An 18,525-nucleotide genomic window follows, 5' to 3' on the forward strand; every position below is an offset into this window, starting at 1 on the left:
TAACATCAGAATAAATTACAGATTTATTAGAAGCTACAAAATCAAAACAATGAGTATAGAGCAACTTTAAATCAAATGGAAAAGATGCCTTGTTCTTTTAGAACCCACCCTAGACTTCACCACTGCCCTCTTTCCAGTCCAGTCCAGACCATCAACATCTTTTAATCATTCTATAATAATAACCTTGTAACTCATCTCCTTACATCTTTCTTCCCTACTATATATATTTTCCACAATCACCGAAGTGATTTTTCAAGTGCAAAGATCTGATCATGTTACTCCTACCACCTTAAAGTTTTCAAATGATTATGACTTGCCCTTAGGAAGAAGTCTGGCCTCTAAAATGCTCTTAAAAGTCTTTCTTGATTTGACCAAGATATCTGTTGTCTGTTTAAAACTAGAAAGAAAAATAAAAGCTCAAAATATACACATTCATACAAATAATGAATTGTATGCTTCTTGAGGATATTTAGTTATGATCACAGATGCTTGATAATCTAAATTCTAAAATTTATAGTGAATATGTAATAAGGCAAACTAGCTTATTAAAACTGATATTCAAAATATTTTGTAGCTATTTGCACTTTCTTAATTTAGCTCACACTGATAAATGAAAACAAAAGATTCTTAAAAGACAATATGGAATTTCTTAGGGATAGTATATTTCTGATGAATCATTTGTGCTGTTATATTTGCCTAGATGTGAGCTGTAAATATCTGATAGGGAATGATGTATTAAGACAGCAGTAACAGTGTTCAGGTCAGAGAGGAGTGGAGAAGCAAGCTACCATGTCTAATAATTTTCTAGACTATCTCTCATATGAAGTCTTAAGCTTTGTAAGAATCAAATTGTGGATTAGCACATGGCATAACACAAATCATGTGCTTAATGGGGAAGTATATCAACATTCTAGACAAATGAACTGTAATTTAAGTTACCCAAACTGTTCTTATAACTAAATTTTATTCTATGCAGAAATCATAAATTCATTTAACAATTATTTGTTAAAACACTGTTATGTGCCAAATATGTCCCCTAGGAACTGGGGATTCAAAGGTTAAAGAAGTCAGACAAGAGCTTGTTCCCATGAAGCTTATGTTCAAGTAAGGATGGAGATAGACAATAAGCAGTATAAATTAATAAGTAAGATAATTTTGAATAGTTACAAATATTATGAATAAAAGAGTGACATAGAATAGGGGGCTTTCTTAAATTGCTGTTCATACAAATCTTCTCTGAGTAGGTAACATCAGAGCAGAAAGAAAAATGACAAGAAGGAACCTGCCATGCCAAGATTCAGAGAATTCTAGGTAGCAGCAAGAACAAGTACAAATGGTTCAAGGTCAGGATAACATTGGTGCACGTTCAAGAAGAGAAAGAAGATCAGTGGAACAAAGATGAAATCACTTAATTGAGACAAGAGAGTTTGGCCAGATTATTATAGAGCACTATAGGCCATGGTGAGGAAATTAGATTTTATCCTATGGGATGTCTTTCTAAGCAGAGAATTGCGTGATTTGATTTATGTATAAGAAGATCCCTTTGGTTGCTGAATAGCGAATGGAGGCCAAAACCGGAAGTCAAGAGAATCATTAGAATCACAGTAGGGCCAGCAAGGGATACTAGTGATGTGGAATAGGACAGATGTGGAAATTTAGGCATTTAATGTATATTTATTGAATGAATAAATAAATGAGTGAATAAATGAACAGCAGATGCTATTATTAACATTAAAATCTAGCAATGTACTTTCTTCCTGACTACATATTTTAGTCATGAAAATAGAAACTAGGGAAAGTATTAAGTCTTTTAAATTTATAAGAAAGCCTAAAATTTCTGTTTGCATTTACATGTTTCTCTCATTACAAATAATTTAAACAATTTGCAAATAAACCTAAGTTAAGAAAATTTTAGAATGGTATTATCCACCAAACATCTGACATTTCCTAATGTTAATTGTATAGTTTCTTTGTACAGTCATAGTTAGAATAAGAAATAAGTAATAGAAATTCTGCCTTAATAAGAACGTTGTCCATTAGTTGGCAAAAAAGGGGAACTATTCTGAATATATTTGAGTTTTCTAAAAAAAAAAAGCATACTCTGTGCCTTCTGTACATGGGCTATTTCCACTGGGCTGTCAGAGGGTAACCGTGGTGTGCTGCGAGTGGTCCCTACCGCCTCCCAACAGCCAACTGCTAATTTTTTTAGGAAATTTATGAACAAGTTGTTAAAAACCACTGTTATTAAAATTGAAATTACATAAAATTCTTAATTAATGAGAAAGTCTAAAACACAGGGAGTAAATTCTCAAAACTCATCACTTCCTAATTATTTTACTGCATTTTAATGTTATCAATACTCTTAAGGTTATGCCTATAACACAACATTACTGCATTAATGGTGTGTTACTCAGCATCTCTTCTTGGCTCCACACTGAGTGATGTCATGTGGGAAGTTTGAAATCAGACATGATGGAAATATTTACACCACAGAAATTGGCAAATGAAACCAGGGCTCCCCTTACCCCAGGAGAGCTTGTTGTTTCACTTTAACTGGCACGTCACTAGTTATACCTATGCTGATGCTCCTGTCACTACTTCAGCATCTCCAGCTACAAACTTCTGTAGTCTAAACCCATGAAATTGGGTTCAGCTCCACATTAGGGATGATAAATGAAGAGTAAGGAAATGAAGAGAGCAACAGTGGGTTATGACAGACTTCTTGACAGGGAAGGTCAGTTTTCAAAAGCAATTTACTGGGTTAGTTTGCACCTCACCACCCTTGAAATAATGTCCACATTTCCCTCTCATTTCCTTTAGTGGAACAGCCTGAGTTAAGTGTGAAACTATTGAAAGTGTGTGCTATCAAAGTTCAGAATGTAGAAAGTGTTTTAAAAACAAAAAGATGCCATTTTCTCCTATCAAATTAGTAATGGCTAAAAAAGAAGAGACTAACATCCGAGTAGTGCAGTGGGAAGATTAATTTATAAAAAATGTATTCAAAATAGCATTTTATTATAGTGAAAACTGAAATGGGTAGATAAATTTTGTACATTTGTTTGAGAGAATATTATGTATAATTTTAAGTGATTTACAAAATTTTGAATGACATGGGGACTGACTGTTCATGTAACATGATTCATAAAAGTGGGATATAACATGATACATTTAATAGAAACAAAACTATAAAATTACATATGTTTATAAGAGAACTAGAAGTAAATTCCACTGAACATTAATTGTAGCTACTTTAGACTATTTGGAATATGACTGATTTTTTTTTCCTTTCAAATTTTGGTAATTTCCAAAATTTCTAAAGAGACATTATAATAATGTCTAAACTAAAAAAAATTCAATGTAAATTAAATTTATGAGAAAACCTATTTAAACAATTTGTAAATAAATCCAAACTTAAATAAGAAAATTCTAGAATGGTACTATTCACCAAATATTTGACATTTCCAAGTGTTAATTCTACAGTTTCTTTGTTCAGCTAGGGTCAGACTAAAAATTTTAGCATTCAAGAATTGATTATTAGTTAAATATCTAACATATTCATCTATTTATCTATAAATCAGCATTGTTTTATAAATCAGTTATTCTTCTCTTTAATTCAGCATCTCGTAGAATTTCAGAGTCTCATAAAACTCTCTAACATCAATTTTAATTCATTATAATTAGACTATATCATGCAGGGTGAGAAAAAAGTATGAACATTTAAATAATAGAGTTCTACAAATCCCAAAAAGAGAGGAGGTCACTGGCTCAAGTATTTATTTTGGATTAGCCAGTGCTGTGAGAAATAGAGTTTGCAGAAAAAGGACACATATGCTGAGGCACAGAGAGAGATGGTAAAGGAAGGAGCTACCATCTACTGTCTTTCTATTTTATTACTATATTAATATGTGTAGGACAAAGAAAAAGGAGTTTAGAGAGTATTAATAGTAGTCCAGTGAATTTCCTTTTGTTATAAGAGAAGTTTGGATATTATTATCTAATGGTCTAGTGTTATGTAAAACTATAATGCATTATGGTATTTTTAAAAAAGATTTTATTTATTTATTTGAGAGAGAGAGAATGAGAGAGAGCACATGAGAGGGGGGAGGGTCAGAGGGAGAAGCAGACTCCCTGCCGAGCAGGGAGCCCGATGTGGGACTCGATCCAGGGACTCCAGGATCATGACCTGAGCTGAAGGCAGTCACTTAACCAACTGAGCCACCCAGGTGCCCCATTATGGTATTTTTTTAACTGAAGTATAGTTGACACACAATGTTACAAGTATACTACATGGTGATTCAACAAGTATGTATGTTATGCTATGCTCACCATAAGTGTAGCGACCATCTGTTACCATGCAATGCTATTACCATACCTGCATTATGGTATTTTAATTATGCTTTGTCATCCAGATAATAATCAAAAAGCATGAGGTATGTTTAAAAGTTACTTTTGTGATTTATAATGGAAGAAATACCAAGTTTCAGGACATCCTTGACATTTCAAATTTACCTAGGAAAACATTGACACTGGTGTGCATATCAATCCTACCTTTACTCTTGAGAATCTATATGGTCTAAAAACTTACAAGTACTTAATGGAAATGTGTCTCAAATAATTGGCTTACCTGAAATTTTGACTTGAGACACTACTCCATCTCCTCCATCACTGTGTGCACGAACCTCTACAACATACTCTCCATCCCTGGGGATTGGGACTTCTATGGAGTGTTTATGAGTTGAATACAGCTTGCCATCATGCTGGCCATCAGGTCTATAGAGTACCTGAAAAAGTGCCAAAAGATGTATATTTAATAAAGTGGACTAATGAGCCAATGCCAAAACACTAAAACCATAATAAAAATGCTTTAGACTTTTATTAGTAATAAAAAAATTTTAGGAACTATGTGTAACACTAGCTGGAAAACTCATTTTTAATTCACAAAAGTTGATTTCACCTATTTTTTAGGGTGATCCAAGCGGAAGTTCCTTAAGCATCTTTTTTTTTTAAATGTCCTAAAATAAGGAGAGGGAAAAATGTGCGGTTTTTTTTCTTACAGAATAGGTATAAAATGAGGGCTCTTTCAACATATTGAAGTCATCTTAAAACACTGCCTCACAATTTAATTTTTTCACATTATTCCTAAAATTTGGTATCCAATAAAAGATGTGTGATATAGGGAATATATGGAAATAATCTTTTTTCCTTTTTATGTTCATTTATGGAAGGTAACTCAATACATCAGTTTGCTGTGCATTAGGCAACACTATCTTAATCACTGCCAAACAAAAATGGATTCTTTCTCCTCTTTATGCACTGATTATTTTAACAACTCTATTCCTTAAAGCAGTTATTCTACCTATCTTGTTCAGTTGACATAGCATTTTTGTAGAATTCACTCAAGATCTTTGCACATTTCAAAATTTAACATGGTACTATGTCATTTGATTCTGCTGTATAGCTAGAATAGGAAAGCTGAAAGGTTTTGGTACAACAAACCTCAATCAAGTCCAAACATCAGTCACTTTTTGTAAGAATAAAGCCCATGTGGGGAATAATCCAGTAATCTTTTACATACCTTATATCCTGTCACTGTCGATTCATTTGATAGTGCGACCACATGATCCCAGGTGATTATGTAGCGTGAACCAGACCTTACGGAACTGATGATCCTTGGCGGCTGGCTTGGAGCTATGGAAAGTAATAATATGCAAGTGACAGCCACCGTCTCCAACTTCAGTTCTGCAAACTGCCTCAAGTCAGTCATGATAATGATGTGACAACAAGAGCTAATTTTGATGAGTGCTTACTGCATGCCATACACTAGACTAAGCACTTTATATCCTTGGGTTCATTAATGTACCCATGGCCCTGTGAGGTAGGTAATATAACTATCTTTTATTCTCTTGTCATTATTCTTTACTTAGGTTTCTTTTCCCACCAGCCTTTTGTAACTGCTGTTTTCAAGGTCATCAATCACCTCCAGTTGGCCAAATCTAATGTCACATTTTATTCTTTCAGATTTAATACTTTTGCAGCATTCCACAGAGTTGACCTTCTAATCGCTTTCTGAATCTCATTCTTTTCTTAAATTCATGTTCTTTTAACATCTGGGTTTCCTCCTACCTCTCCGGCTGCTCCTTCTCATTAACCATCCTGTCCTGGCTCCATGTCCTGTGCCTAATTTCTGGATGTTGACATGACCTAGGACTTGATCCTGAGTACCCTTCTCTCCTCTATTTATGAATTTTCCCTAAATCTTGCATCTGAGCCCATGGCTTTAATAATTCACAATTTTATCTCAGGGCTAATCTTTCTCTTGACCTCTAGAAGAATGTGTCCAATTGCCTCTCTTTACTTGAATGTCTAAAAGTCTTCTCAACTGTAATCAAGATGGAACATTTGCCATGTACCCCCAAATCTTCCTCTCTGTGGGTCTTTCCCATTTTTGGCAAATGACATAATTGGACTCCCAGTTTCTGAATCAAAAATCCAGTACTCAGTCTTCCATTCCATCTAAGCCAACATCTAAACCAGCACCAAGATGTCAAATCTTTCCACAGAAAATTTTCCACTTCTCTCTATATCCATTATCACTTAATTCCAACCGCTACGTAAAATTGTCCCCCATTGGCTCTTTTATTTTTACTCTTACTCCATCACCACCCATTGTCCATCCAGAAGCCAGAATGATGTAAAAAATATATGAATTAGATATCACGCTCTGCCTTAAAATCTTCCAATGGCTCTTATGAAACTTAGAAAAAACTCTTAACTCCTAACATGACCTACAACTATGAGACCCTTCATATTTCAATCCCAGCACACTTCCTCCTTCTCACCTCCAGCTTACACCCTGGCCCCCCTGGCCTTTCTACACTTAAGGCATACCAAACTATTCCCACCTTAAGGCTTTACACTAGTTACTTTCTCTACCTGAAATAATCCCTTCCCTGCCAATCGTCACATCATGTGGGTCCTTCTATGACTCATATACTCAGATATCTGACTTAAATGGCATCTTCCCAGAGAGGCTTTTCCTGACCACTCAATTGGGGTTTAACTCCCACCCAAGTCACTTTCAATTTTATCATCTGTTTATTCATTTTATTGCCCTGTCATCTGATATTAACATACATACTTATTTGTCAGGTTTTTTTTTTTCCCCCAAGTCCTTCCATTGGGTTGTAAATCCTATGACAAGAGGCTCTGCATCTGGCTTGATCCCTTCTGTATCCTCAACAACTAGAACAGTGATGGGCACATAGTATACTTTGGATGAATGAATAAATGGAAAAAAGAACAAAGAAATGAATGTTCCTTTTACAAATTAGAAAACAGGTTTAAAGGTGTGAGGTAATTTGTCTTTCTTCACACATTTAGTAAGTGGCAAAAACAGATCTGAAACCCATATCCGACATCAAAGTCTGCCACTTTACCCCCTGTTCAGTTACCTTTTCACCAAGTGATTTCATAAATTGTCAAACCCTAATAGTACTCATGTCTTTAAATCCTTGCAAAACTCCCTAGAGCCTCAAATATAAATTCTCTTCTTGAACATGGGTTCAAGAAGGAGATATCAAAGTGAAGCCAGAGAGGCAAGAATGCCTGGAAGATCTAAGCAGGGTAGGCAGTCTTGTTATATAAACAGTGAGAACATACAGTAATAAGAGAGCAAACAGACTGCTACAACATTTAGCTTGCATTTGCACTGTGCACTGACAAAGGCTTATAAATAAAAGCATAGAAAATAAGCAGAATTTTAATTTTCTCATGTTACTGATGCAGTCCTATTAAAAACAATGTTAAAAATAAAAACAGAGAAGATAAATTAATTATCTAATGATACAAAATTTTGGGGGGTAGCCTTTACAAAGACAGGTTCTATAATTTTATTTCTATAGTAAAACATTAAATGTGTGAAGGCATGGTCCACATTTTTTTCATCATATACAATAACTAACAACTTTTTTTTTTTTAAATCTTGGGTGATTGTCAAGGATAAAATTGAAAACTGAATGTACTAAGACTGCTAGGTAGTAAATTTCTCTCAAATGTACCTGTATCAGGATTGAATCGATATTTCTTGACAAGTCTAAAATGTAGATGTTGAAACTCACGTGCTTTCTTGGTGAAGGTCTCAATCATGTCACTGGGAGGCCCACACCCTGCACTATTGCAGGCCCTGACTTCCACAAAGTACTGGGTATCGGGCAGAAGGTTCTCTAGCCTGGCTGAGTACTCTTGGCTGGTGACTTGAACTCTGTGTGCAGCTGCTTCTTTGTCATGGGCAGCCCAGTACCGAATCTGCAAACATTCAAACTGAGTGAGATTCTTTCATGATTCAGACATTTCAATTGTGAAAATCCTTTTCAATTGGTTCTGACACCAGTGATGTGGGCTGAGTGTCATATACTCAAGTCTTAGTGCTACTTACACTTCTGTTAGTCAGAATATGGCAAGGCACAGAACGTAGATCTATTAAAGATGTCAAAGACAAATCAAAGACTCACCTCATGGCCTGAAATAGTCTCACACTAACACGAGAAAAAAAAAAAAACTGCATACAATTTACCTTCAAAATACAACACTGGTCTCTGTTTGGAAGTATTTCCACAATAATTTTTATCCTTTATTTCCTGTTTTATTACTGTTTATATGATGTCAAATTTGTTATGAGTCATTGACAGGAATAAACTTTGTTTGACAGAAACAGTCATTATGTGGCCTAACCACGCCAGTGTAATAACTTTCTGTGAGCTCATTTCAGAAGTATGCATGCAAAATCATTTCCTTTGAACCTATATTGAGGCCAGATATCAAAGAAAAAATTATACCTAATAATTAGTTGAGGAACTTATTTATCCTTAAAATAAATTTATCTTAAAATATGTTATCCAGTTGTGATTAGAACTGATCACTTTTACCAACCAATGTATCAATGACAGTCTTCTTTGTCTCTTAAATTTAAGTAAAAGTTGTGAATTATGATTTTCATCCTTCTAATAAGGCTGTTTTATTGGTCAGAAATCTGTATATCTAAGGTGTAAATGAAAAGGAGAGGATTGTTTATAAATATACTGGTATTTTACATATTTTACATATTTAGATTCCCTGTCTATAAAGTAATGGAAATTTAATTTCACAATTAACCAAAGTGCTTAGACAATAATATCTAATATTTATATAATCTTGAGTGATTCATTTAAATAAAACAAATTAAACCATTATAAAATGGAACTAGATAGCTCAAATTCACTTGGTAACAAAGTAAGGTTTATATGTAGAATGACACATTTCAGAGCAAAGGCTAGTTACTAAATTGCTAACTGGTTTCCTTTGCAATATTTTTATTTTGATTACTAGTATTCATTTTTCTCATGTCGATAATACTCTTCCTAATGGTTTTGATAGGATCTCCTTGGCATTCCTGTCATCTGACCAGAAGGATGGCCTCAGAACCAAGGAAGTAGAATTGCACCAAATGTCTCCAGAAGCAGATCTCGGTTGGCAGACAAGACTTTCTAAGGAGGGGAGCCTCCTCGAGAAGGAATGTTTCTGGGTTCTGAAAGTGTTCAAGCAGTGAGTACATTCATCTGAGGAGGGCAATGGCCTATATTTTAGTGAGCATTTGAACTAGATAATACATAAGGCCTCTTCTATTGCTTGACTAAAGAGAAATAAAATGAACATTTGTATTCTAATGAAATGCCAAGCACTAAAGTAGTATTATCCTCATACATTATCTTCACAACGAATCTAGAATGTATTATAGCAATCAAAACCAAAGTCCTTGAAGTTCATGCATTTTTATATGTATGCTTATTGACTGAGATGTATACCACATTTCAAAATCTTCATTCCATTATAACAACTTTTCTATCCAGTTTAAAGAAGAGAAGTTTTTTAACCAGATTAATATAATAAAGACCATTTCTAGAAGATGCTATGTACAAAAATGAGGAATTAAAGTGACAAAATTTTTCTGCCTTCTCAAATTTCCATGAGGCATTTTGGCAATACAAAAGAAAAGAACAAAGCTTTCCTTAATTTACTATTTACACCTATATCTGAAATAAGAAATGACTTTATTCATCTCATTTTAGCAGGGATTGTATGGTCAGTCTCTTTTAAAATTCACAATTAATTAAAGCAGTGACTTATCTATGCCTTTGTAACTAGGGAGCAGAAAGAATTATTAAGTGTGCCAAATAGATTTCCTTATTTTATAATATGAGAGTTTGAAATTTTCACAGTATCGTTACTCTTTACAAATGAAAGCATCTGAGACAAAATGATTTAATAATCTGTCCCTCTAAGTATATCATTAATAATCTGTATATGTTTACATAAAACTTACAATGTTTTTGAAGTATACTAAAATAAACAGTAGATACATATATGTAATATATGGTACCATCTTTTTTCACTGAACTAGCCACTGGTCATGCACTTCATTTCCAAACAGATAATAAATTTGGGCTGTTGCTTCTTGATCATCTCACTGAGTTTCTCAATGTGGTGAAATGCTGACAGTAATCTGTGAGAAAATCGCTTGGAGTGAAGTGTACAACCTGTAGTCATGGAGCAGAACACATATGTTGCTTTTGACTAATCACTAGGGAGACCAAAAGAGAGCCTGGATGAAGTAGAAATGGATTATCATGACTAGAAAATATATACATACATCCATAGATTGGGTCCTGCTTTATGGATAGTAAACCATAAATTCATCTTCATCTGTTACAGTAACAAAAAATGTATTTATTTTTATTTAATGATGTGGCATTTTATAATTTTCACTCTTTGTCTACATGTTTCTAAAATCCCCACAGCATCCTTCGTCTATTGTAAACCTGTCATAGTGCTTATTAAACAATTATGAAACTGCCTCATGACTTGTCTTTCTCAACCACTACTAATTTAGAAACTCTTTGCAGAAAGGTATTTATCATTTATTTTTGGTGCATAGGACTGCATTTGAAGTATGACACTCTTTCACTCATTGAACAAATAGTTATCAGGTACCCACTTTGTACCAGTTACTGTGCTAGGTGCTGGGAATGCAGTGAGGACCCAAGCCGACATGTTCATTGCTGTTCTAGATCTCATTACAAAAATAAAGGAAGAAATCAAAATGTTTAAGCTCACACAAAATCACTAATATCTCGGACAGAGAGATCTAAGTATATCATTTTGCCCCAAGAAAGCTTACTCTTTACAAAAGTATTAGGAAGCTAAAACGAAAAACCTTAGCAAAAGAATATTATACTTTCCATAAATTTGTGTGCTACACTAATACCACTTTTGTACAAAGATAATATAGTTATATCTCTTCCCAGAAAATTTTAAGAAATTTGCAGGAAAAATGACTCTTTTAACCAAGGGGTTTAGAATATAGAAATGGATGTTACAATTATGGAAGTGCCTAAAGATGTTTAGTACTTTTGAAAATTAGGCTTGCTCCATTTTACTATTTTCTACTTTGATAAACCTTTGTATCAGATTTCTTTTTTTTTTAAGATTTTATTTATTTATTTGATAGAGAGCACAAGCAGAGGGAGTGGCAGGCAGAGGGAGAAGCAGGATCCCTGCAGAGCAAGGAGTCCAATGAGGGGCTCGATGCAGGGTTTGATGTGGGGCTCGATCCCAGGACCCTGGGATCATGACCTAAGCTGGAGGCAGATGCTTAACTGACTGAGCCACCCAGGCGCCCCTGTATCAGATTTCTAAGTTCTGTCCTTTTAATCTGAATTTTCTGAAAAAAAAAAATCATGTGACAAGTGAAAATTCCTTTGTTAAGGATATAATACAGTATTTCCAAAAAAATTTTAATGTGGTTATTAAGTGAAAAAAATGAGATGTTGACATAAAAAAATCTCAATCTCTAAAAATATATTATATAATAACTATATTATCCAAATCCCAGACTACTTTGATTATTAGCATATTCCATGGGAAAGGAATAGCAATAATATAAATTATTCAAATTTGTATCCTTACACCTTTTGGGAACTATTCAAAATTTGACCACTGGTGCTGGGACCAACCAATTCTATGTAGGCTTCAATTAGCTTCTTGTAAGGGTTTGCCAAAAAGATAAAGCATCTTTGTACCCGAGTTTCCCCCTGTCCTGTTCATTATGCTCTTTCCTCATACTTGCTCCCTGGGTTCATATTAAAACAAACAAATAACAACAACAACAATTATCATATGATCTCACTGATATGTGGTATTTGACAAATAAGGCAGAGGATCATAGGGGAAGGGAGGGAAAAATGAAACAAGACAAAACCAGAGAGGGAGACAAACCATAAGAGACTCTTAATCTCAGGAAACAAACTGAGGGTTGCTGGAGTGGAGGCGGGGTGGGAGGGATGGGGTGGCTGGGTGATGGACGTTGGGGAGGGTATGTGCTATGGTGAGCGCTGTGAATTGTCTAAGACTGATGAATCACAGACCTGTACCCCCGAAACAAAAATATATGTTAAAAAAAAAGAAGATAGTAGGAAGGGAAAAATGAAGGGGGGAGATCAGAGGGGGAGACAAACCATGAGAGACTATGGACTCTGAGAAACAAACTGAGGGTTCTAGAGGGGAAGGGGGTGGGGGGATGGGGTGGCTGGGTGATGGACGTTGGGGAGGGTATGTGCTATGGTGAGCGCTGTGAATTGTCTAAGACTGATGAATCACAGACCTGTACCCCTGAAACAAATAATACATTATATGTTAATAAAAAAAAAAGAAACAACAACAAAACACTACCTTTTCCCACACTTATGTGTGAGGCTCTGCTTTACGGAGATCCAGATGAAGACAGATGCCTTCATCAAAATAAGAAAATGAAGCGCTTCCTAAATATTAGTTTATGCTCACCATAATAAATTAACCTTTAAAAACATCTGAGTAGGTTACTCAGGATTGATAATCTTTTAAGATAATTATGAAACCAATCATCTGCATTAATCTCTGATTCAGCTGCTAAGAGTTTTTGCATTCATTGTTCCTGATAGCATATTTTGCTTTTTTTCATTAAGTGAATGTTTTACCTGCTGGATAAGCACTTCTTATATTCTTCTAGTTCATCTACACTGCAGGAAAACTTAGTAGTATTAAGGGTAGAAGTGGGGAGCTCTTCAACTAGGCAAGAGGAAAAAAATGAGTAAAACTTAAACACTCTACTGAGATATATTTTAAAACCACAAGGGAAGAGATTATTTTTAAACTAAATTGCCTACAGTTCTCACTTGAAATATCAGGAAATTAACCTTGAGATGGGGTCAGTCACATAGGAGATGGGCTCCTCCAGCTTTTTACTTTATTTTCTTAATGTGTTACTTTTCCCCCCCCTCTGTTTCTTTATAACTTAGACCTTGAGTACATTTTTATAGGAAGTGCACTGGGATATTAGTTTTCTCAATCATCTATCTTGTTAAACTGCTGGCTTCTCCCATCATATTTTAAAATAGAAACAATAACCACATTATACTCAGTCAAGCGACACCCCCCTCCCTTACAGGGGCATTTTCTTAAAGGAGAATACATGTTACAGATATTCTCTTTTAAGCTTTCTTTCATGCTTGTCTCTTTGATATTCAAGGTTCTGTGTCAAAGACTCAAAAGGTTTTTAAGAAAGAACAAATGGAACGATAATTTTGAGATTTATTTCCAATATTTTTAATTTATTTAATTTATTAGGTTCAAATCTGGTTATGCCAATTATTACTCAGACAAATGTTTCTAAACTTCAAATTTTTCATCTTTAAAACAGGGATAATAATAGTGTCTATTCCCTAGGATCATGTAGATTAAATACAATAAGCTTAACTATTTAGCATTGTAAGGGCTCAACAAATGTTATTATTCTTATAATTAATATTATCATTATCATCTTCATCACTGTCATCCTCATCATTGTCTTCAAATATCCAATGACATAGAATAGGGAAAAGCATTAAATGCTTTCATTTCATTCCACACAAGAGTTCTATGAGGCATGATTACTCTCTTTCCAGCTTTCCAGATGAGAAAACCAAAGCTCAGAAATTTCAAATAAATTTTGTACCAAATTCCTCAGTGATAGAGCTGAGATATCAACCTATATCTGCTTGGGAACAGAGCTCACAATTTTATACTCACTATGGAGTTGCAAAAGTCAGATATCTGTGAAACTAAATTCCTCAATAGCATACATTTTTTCCTTGAAAATTATCATTTGAGAAAATATTACCTGCTAAAGATTTTTTGCTATTTAATTGGAAATCCTTAATTGATGCTTACTTCCAATAAAAAAAAAAAGCTTTTATATTCTGATAATTATCATTGCTTCCCACCTCATATTTCCTTGGTTCTCTGCTAGTTGAAAGTTATGAAATAGTCAATATATAATTCTTAGGCAAAATATATATTTAGTGTTTCAATTCATGAGTGAGTGAGTTATAGATTAAATAATCCTTTTTCCTCTTTTTTATTACTTAAAAATGAATACCATGAAATAAGAAAAAATGCTATGGTCCAAGAGATGACTTTCAAACTCCAAATACTGATGTCTTCTCCCAAGAAACCTTGAACTTGTTTATTACAGGGGTTTGCAACAGCTAGTGAATTTCTCTATTTTTCCCATTCCTTTTCTACTAGCTGTAAATGTAATTGTCAATTTAAGAAGTTATGAATATTAGGTCTTTCCAGTTCACTCCTACCATTCCACTCTTTTTATAATAACTTCAGCTGAATCCTTGCAAAGATTATCTGAAGACATTTTGAGATGTACCCAAATCCTAACCGACAGTACAAAAAGAAAAAAAAAAAAAGAGCTTCCTGATATGTTACATGTTTAAAAGTTAAAACCTGGGGTTGGTTTTGTGGTTACATCTCAGGAACATGGCTTTGAGAAGGCCAGAGTGTAACACTTGATTTGATCATACTTGAGTATCACAATCAGCCCTCAGTGAGTATCTGTTTAGTGTTTACTCTGTGCTCAGCATTGTTCTTGGCACTGAGAGGAAAGCAGACAAAATCCTGCCCTAGAGGAGCTAATATTTCATGGACAGATGAAGAAGGGAGAGCACCAGAATCAAGAGGGCTAGCTGATTGGGCAGGCAGCCCACTGCCTGTGGCTTCAGAAGGGCCCTCACTGTCCATTCACTTCCTAAAACAGAGAGGAGTCTGTGGTTTGGTATAAAGCCCTGAACTGTGAATCAGAAAAGCTGAGTTTTAGATACTGCTTTGACACTTCATTTGTGCTGAGGCAAGTTGTTGAGTCTCTGGCATACATTTCCTCATCTGCAAAGATAGGATATTGTCACTTCCTCTTAATTTTCCCTCTTTGTGCTTAAAAATATGAGATGATTTCACTTTCCTTGCATAATCACATCTACATTTTGCTAGCATCATATTAAAGACCCCAACTATCATTCCAGCTTCAGGTTTCCATGTCTTTTTCCCTTTAACTAATATAAATCCTCCCCCTTCTAACTGGCTATTCCTACTGGTCTTTAAAGACTCAAATCAAGGGAAGTTTTCTTTGGGATATTTTGAATGTTACCAATTTCTACCTTCATAGATCACATATTTGTGATCTTATGAAAGATCCCTTATGAAAATATGTGTCTATTTTATGAGACACATATTTGGCATATTTTATAGTTATTTCTTTTATAAGGACTTTTAGAAGTAGAACTATTGAAACAAATAGAATAAACATTTTAAGGATGTTTTTATAAATTACTGAAATGATTTCCAAAAAACTTAAAATTCACCAGCATTTTATGAGAATGCTTCAAAAGATCTTGTTTAACCATGGATGTTATTACCTTAGTTTTTATTTTGGCTAACTGTTTGTGAATGCACAGGACTCTACATCTCTCCTAGATAAGCCAGTTAGGAACCTCTGCCTTACTCTTAACAATTAGCTTATAGGGTGCCTGGGTGGCTCAGTCGGTTATGCGTCTGCCTTCAATCGGTCTCCTTGCTCAGTGGAGAGCCTGCTTCTCCCTCTGCCTGATACCCCCATGCTTGTGCTTGCTTGCTCTCTCTCTTTCTCTGAGACAAATAAATAAATAAAATCTTAAAAAAAACCCAATAGCTTATTAATGCCCGACATATTAAATACAGAGATTATAGTATTAGTTGCCACATAAATCAATGGCCACAGAGCATTGAAAGATGCAACATATTTGAAAGCTTATGTTAATATATTTATGAATAAATGTACATAGTTTGATAAAAATTGAACTCACCTGATAGCTTTCCACTATTTTTTCTACAACATGCTCCCAATGAACAGATATCTCAGAAGATGATAAGACTTTAACACCTACTTCTGTTGGGGCTTCACTGGGAGCTGAAATTTGATGAGAACATTATATTTTTATATAAGATGCTTATATAACAAAATTCAAATAGCACCATTTGCTGAATGAATGGATTAAAACTATATTTTAATATTTTAAGTAGTTTTAATATTTGTAAAATAAAATAAGTCAAATAATTTTATTATGTTTTTCTCTAGTTTTACTAATATTACTTTATTTCATGGTCATCAATGATATATGCACACACATCTACATGAATGTTAACATAGACTTATACACATATATATACACATATACATACACACTTTTAAAAAATATGGAAAGCTTCATGGAGTTCTCCAATATCTGTGAGCAAGAACTGTACTAATTCTTTTTTTGCATTTCTCCCAACTAATCTGCTTAAGAAAGCGCATTGATGCAGATTAAATTATTATATTTAGTTTATCAACTCTACATTATTCAAAAATAGGAAATTTGATATTTATTATAAAACATTGTTCACTACAATTAATTTTCAATTTTCTCATACTTTGTATTTATATGAGCTAAAGATACTACGTAGAGATACTTCTTTCTCTTTTATGCATAAGTTTGTTTTTTTTTTTTTTTTAATTCCTTTAAAAAAAATTTTAGGCATCTACTGTTTTTTGGGCTCAGGAAAGCTTTTATAAGTCTAATCTTCCAACTGGGCATCAAGTCAAATATGTATCAAAAAGGCCTCTCTGTTCAGTGAAAAAAAAGTAATTTACATCCCTTATGAAAATTACACAAAGAAACTAAGGAAATCTTTAAGCAAGAATGATCAATTTTTATTGTCTTTTATTAACAAGCTATAATCCTCTTTTATGTTAAAAATGCCCTGCGCATGAACATTGTTGTCTTTCTGAATCAAGGTAAACATGTAGCACTATGATTGATTTCTTAGTAGTAAAAGAAAAGATGAACACTTATACAAGTTTCGGCACATGCAGGTTTTATGAGACCCATGAAACATTTAGAAAAGAAATATAATTAAAAGCAGATGGCCATGACTAAAGAAATGACAGGCATGGCCTTTTGCCTGACTACTTTAGCATCAAACAAAGCAATAAAAAATTGATATTGGGTGAGAAGATAACTTGTAAAATGCTTTTTACTTTCATTTCCTCTGTGAAATGCACTCATATTGTTCAAACTGGTAACACTGAGTCAAGTTATCATATTTCTGCTGAATCAGCACAAGCACAGAGAATGTAAGATTTATTACTTGGGACTAAAAAGACCTGAATTGATTATAAACTTAAATAATTTTTATTTTTATTCTTTCTATGTATTTAGTTAACTAACTTAAAAAGTGTGTGTGTGTGTGTGTACCTACACACATATATATTCATATATATATGGTTGCCTTTCATGTTTGTGTTGTCGGTAAAGAGCATGGAATGATTTGAATGCCCATTAAGTTTTTAACAAATATGAAAACTAGTAACTCTATGACTGAAGAGCATATGTGAGTTCTATGGGATAGCTAATTGTTTATTTTGAAGTAAAAATAGTGCAAACTGGGTAAATGAATAGAGTGTTTTTCCTTTAAGAGATCAGAGGAGTATCGCTTATAATTTTAAGTCTTTACACTATCCATTTGTGCTTTTCATACATGTGAAAAGAGAACTTGGCCAAGGACAAAAGTGTTAAGTCAGAAGGCAATGAAATCCCTATTTGCTTTTCTAGTCATTAATATTTACACAGTGCTGATGAGCACGGAGATATAATGAGATCTTAAAAAATAAGGAGGTCTTATCTTTCTTTAAATAGGAAAATCACAATAAAAAGCATAATAACTTAAATAGGAAATCACAGAAATTAATATCATTATGTATAATCTAAAACTATATATTATTTAGCATAGATCTATAGAGTCCTTTAGGAGCATGCTCAGATCAGTTAAAGTTTCTAGAAAAACAGACAGCCAGTATCTATATATTTACCCCCCAAATAGTCTTCCAGACAAATTTTTTCTTTTCCAAGAAAAAAATTCAACTGCCTTTCTGACTCCTTTTTCATAGAATTATGCTTATATTCCCTTTAATAAAATTTTAGTACTCTATTGTAATGACAAAAAAGTCACGTAAATGCTATAATTATACAATTTTTAGGTTAAAAGGGGGAAATTTTACTCCCAAAAAAGTATACGTTAAGTAATTTATAAGCAGTAAATATTGTGAATGCACAGACA

General features: G+C 33.8%; 1 protein-coding gene across 1 annotated transcript in view; it reads right to left on the reverse strand.

Annotated features, from left to right (window-relative positions):
• Positions 1-338: 338 nt before the first annotated feature.
• The window catches only part of CNTN1 (contactin 1), a 143,436-nt gene continuing 125,249 nt past the window's right edge, over positions 339-18,525 (reverse strand). Inside the window, 5 exon segments of the mRNA XM_044915209.1 lie at positions 339-397; positions 4,625-4,781; positions 5,576-5,688; positions 8,118-8,304; positions 16,236-16,339. Coding sequence (XP_044771144.1) covers positions 339-397; positions 4,625-4,781; positions 5,576-5,688; positions 8,118-8,304; positions 16,236-16,339 — 620 coding nt within the window.

This window comes from Neomonachus schauinslandi, chromosome 5, assembly GCF_002201575.2.
Source record: "Neomonachus schauinslandi chromosome 5, ASM220157v2, whole genome shotgun sequence".
Lineage (NCBI taxonomy): Eukaryota > Metazoa > Chordata > Mammalia > Carnivora > Phocidae > Neomonachus > Neomonachus schauinslandi.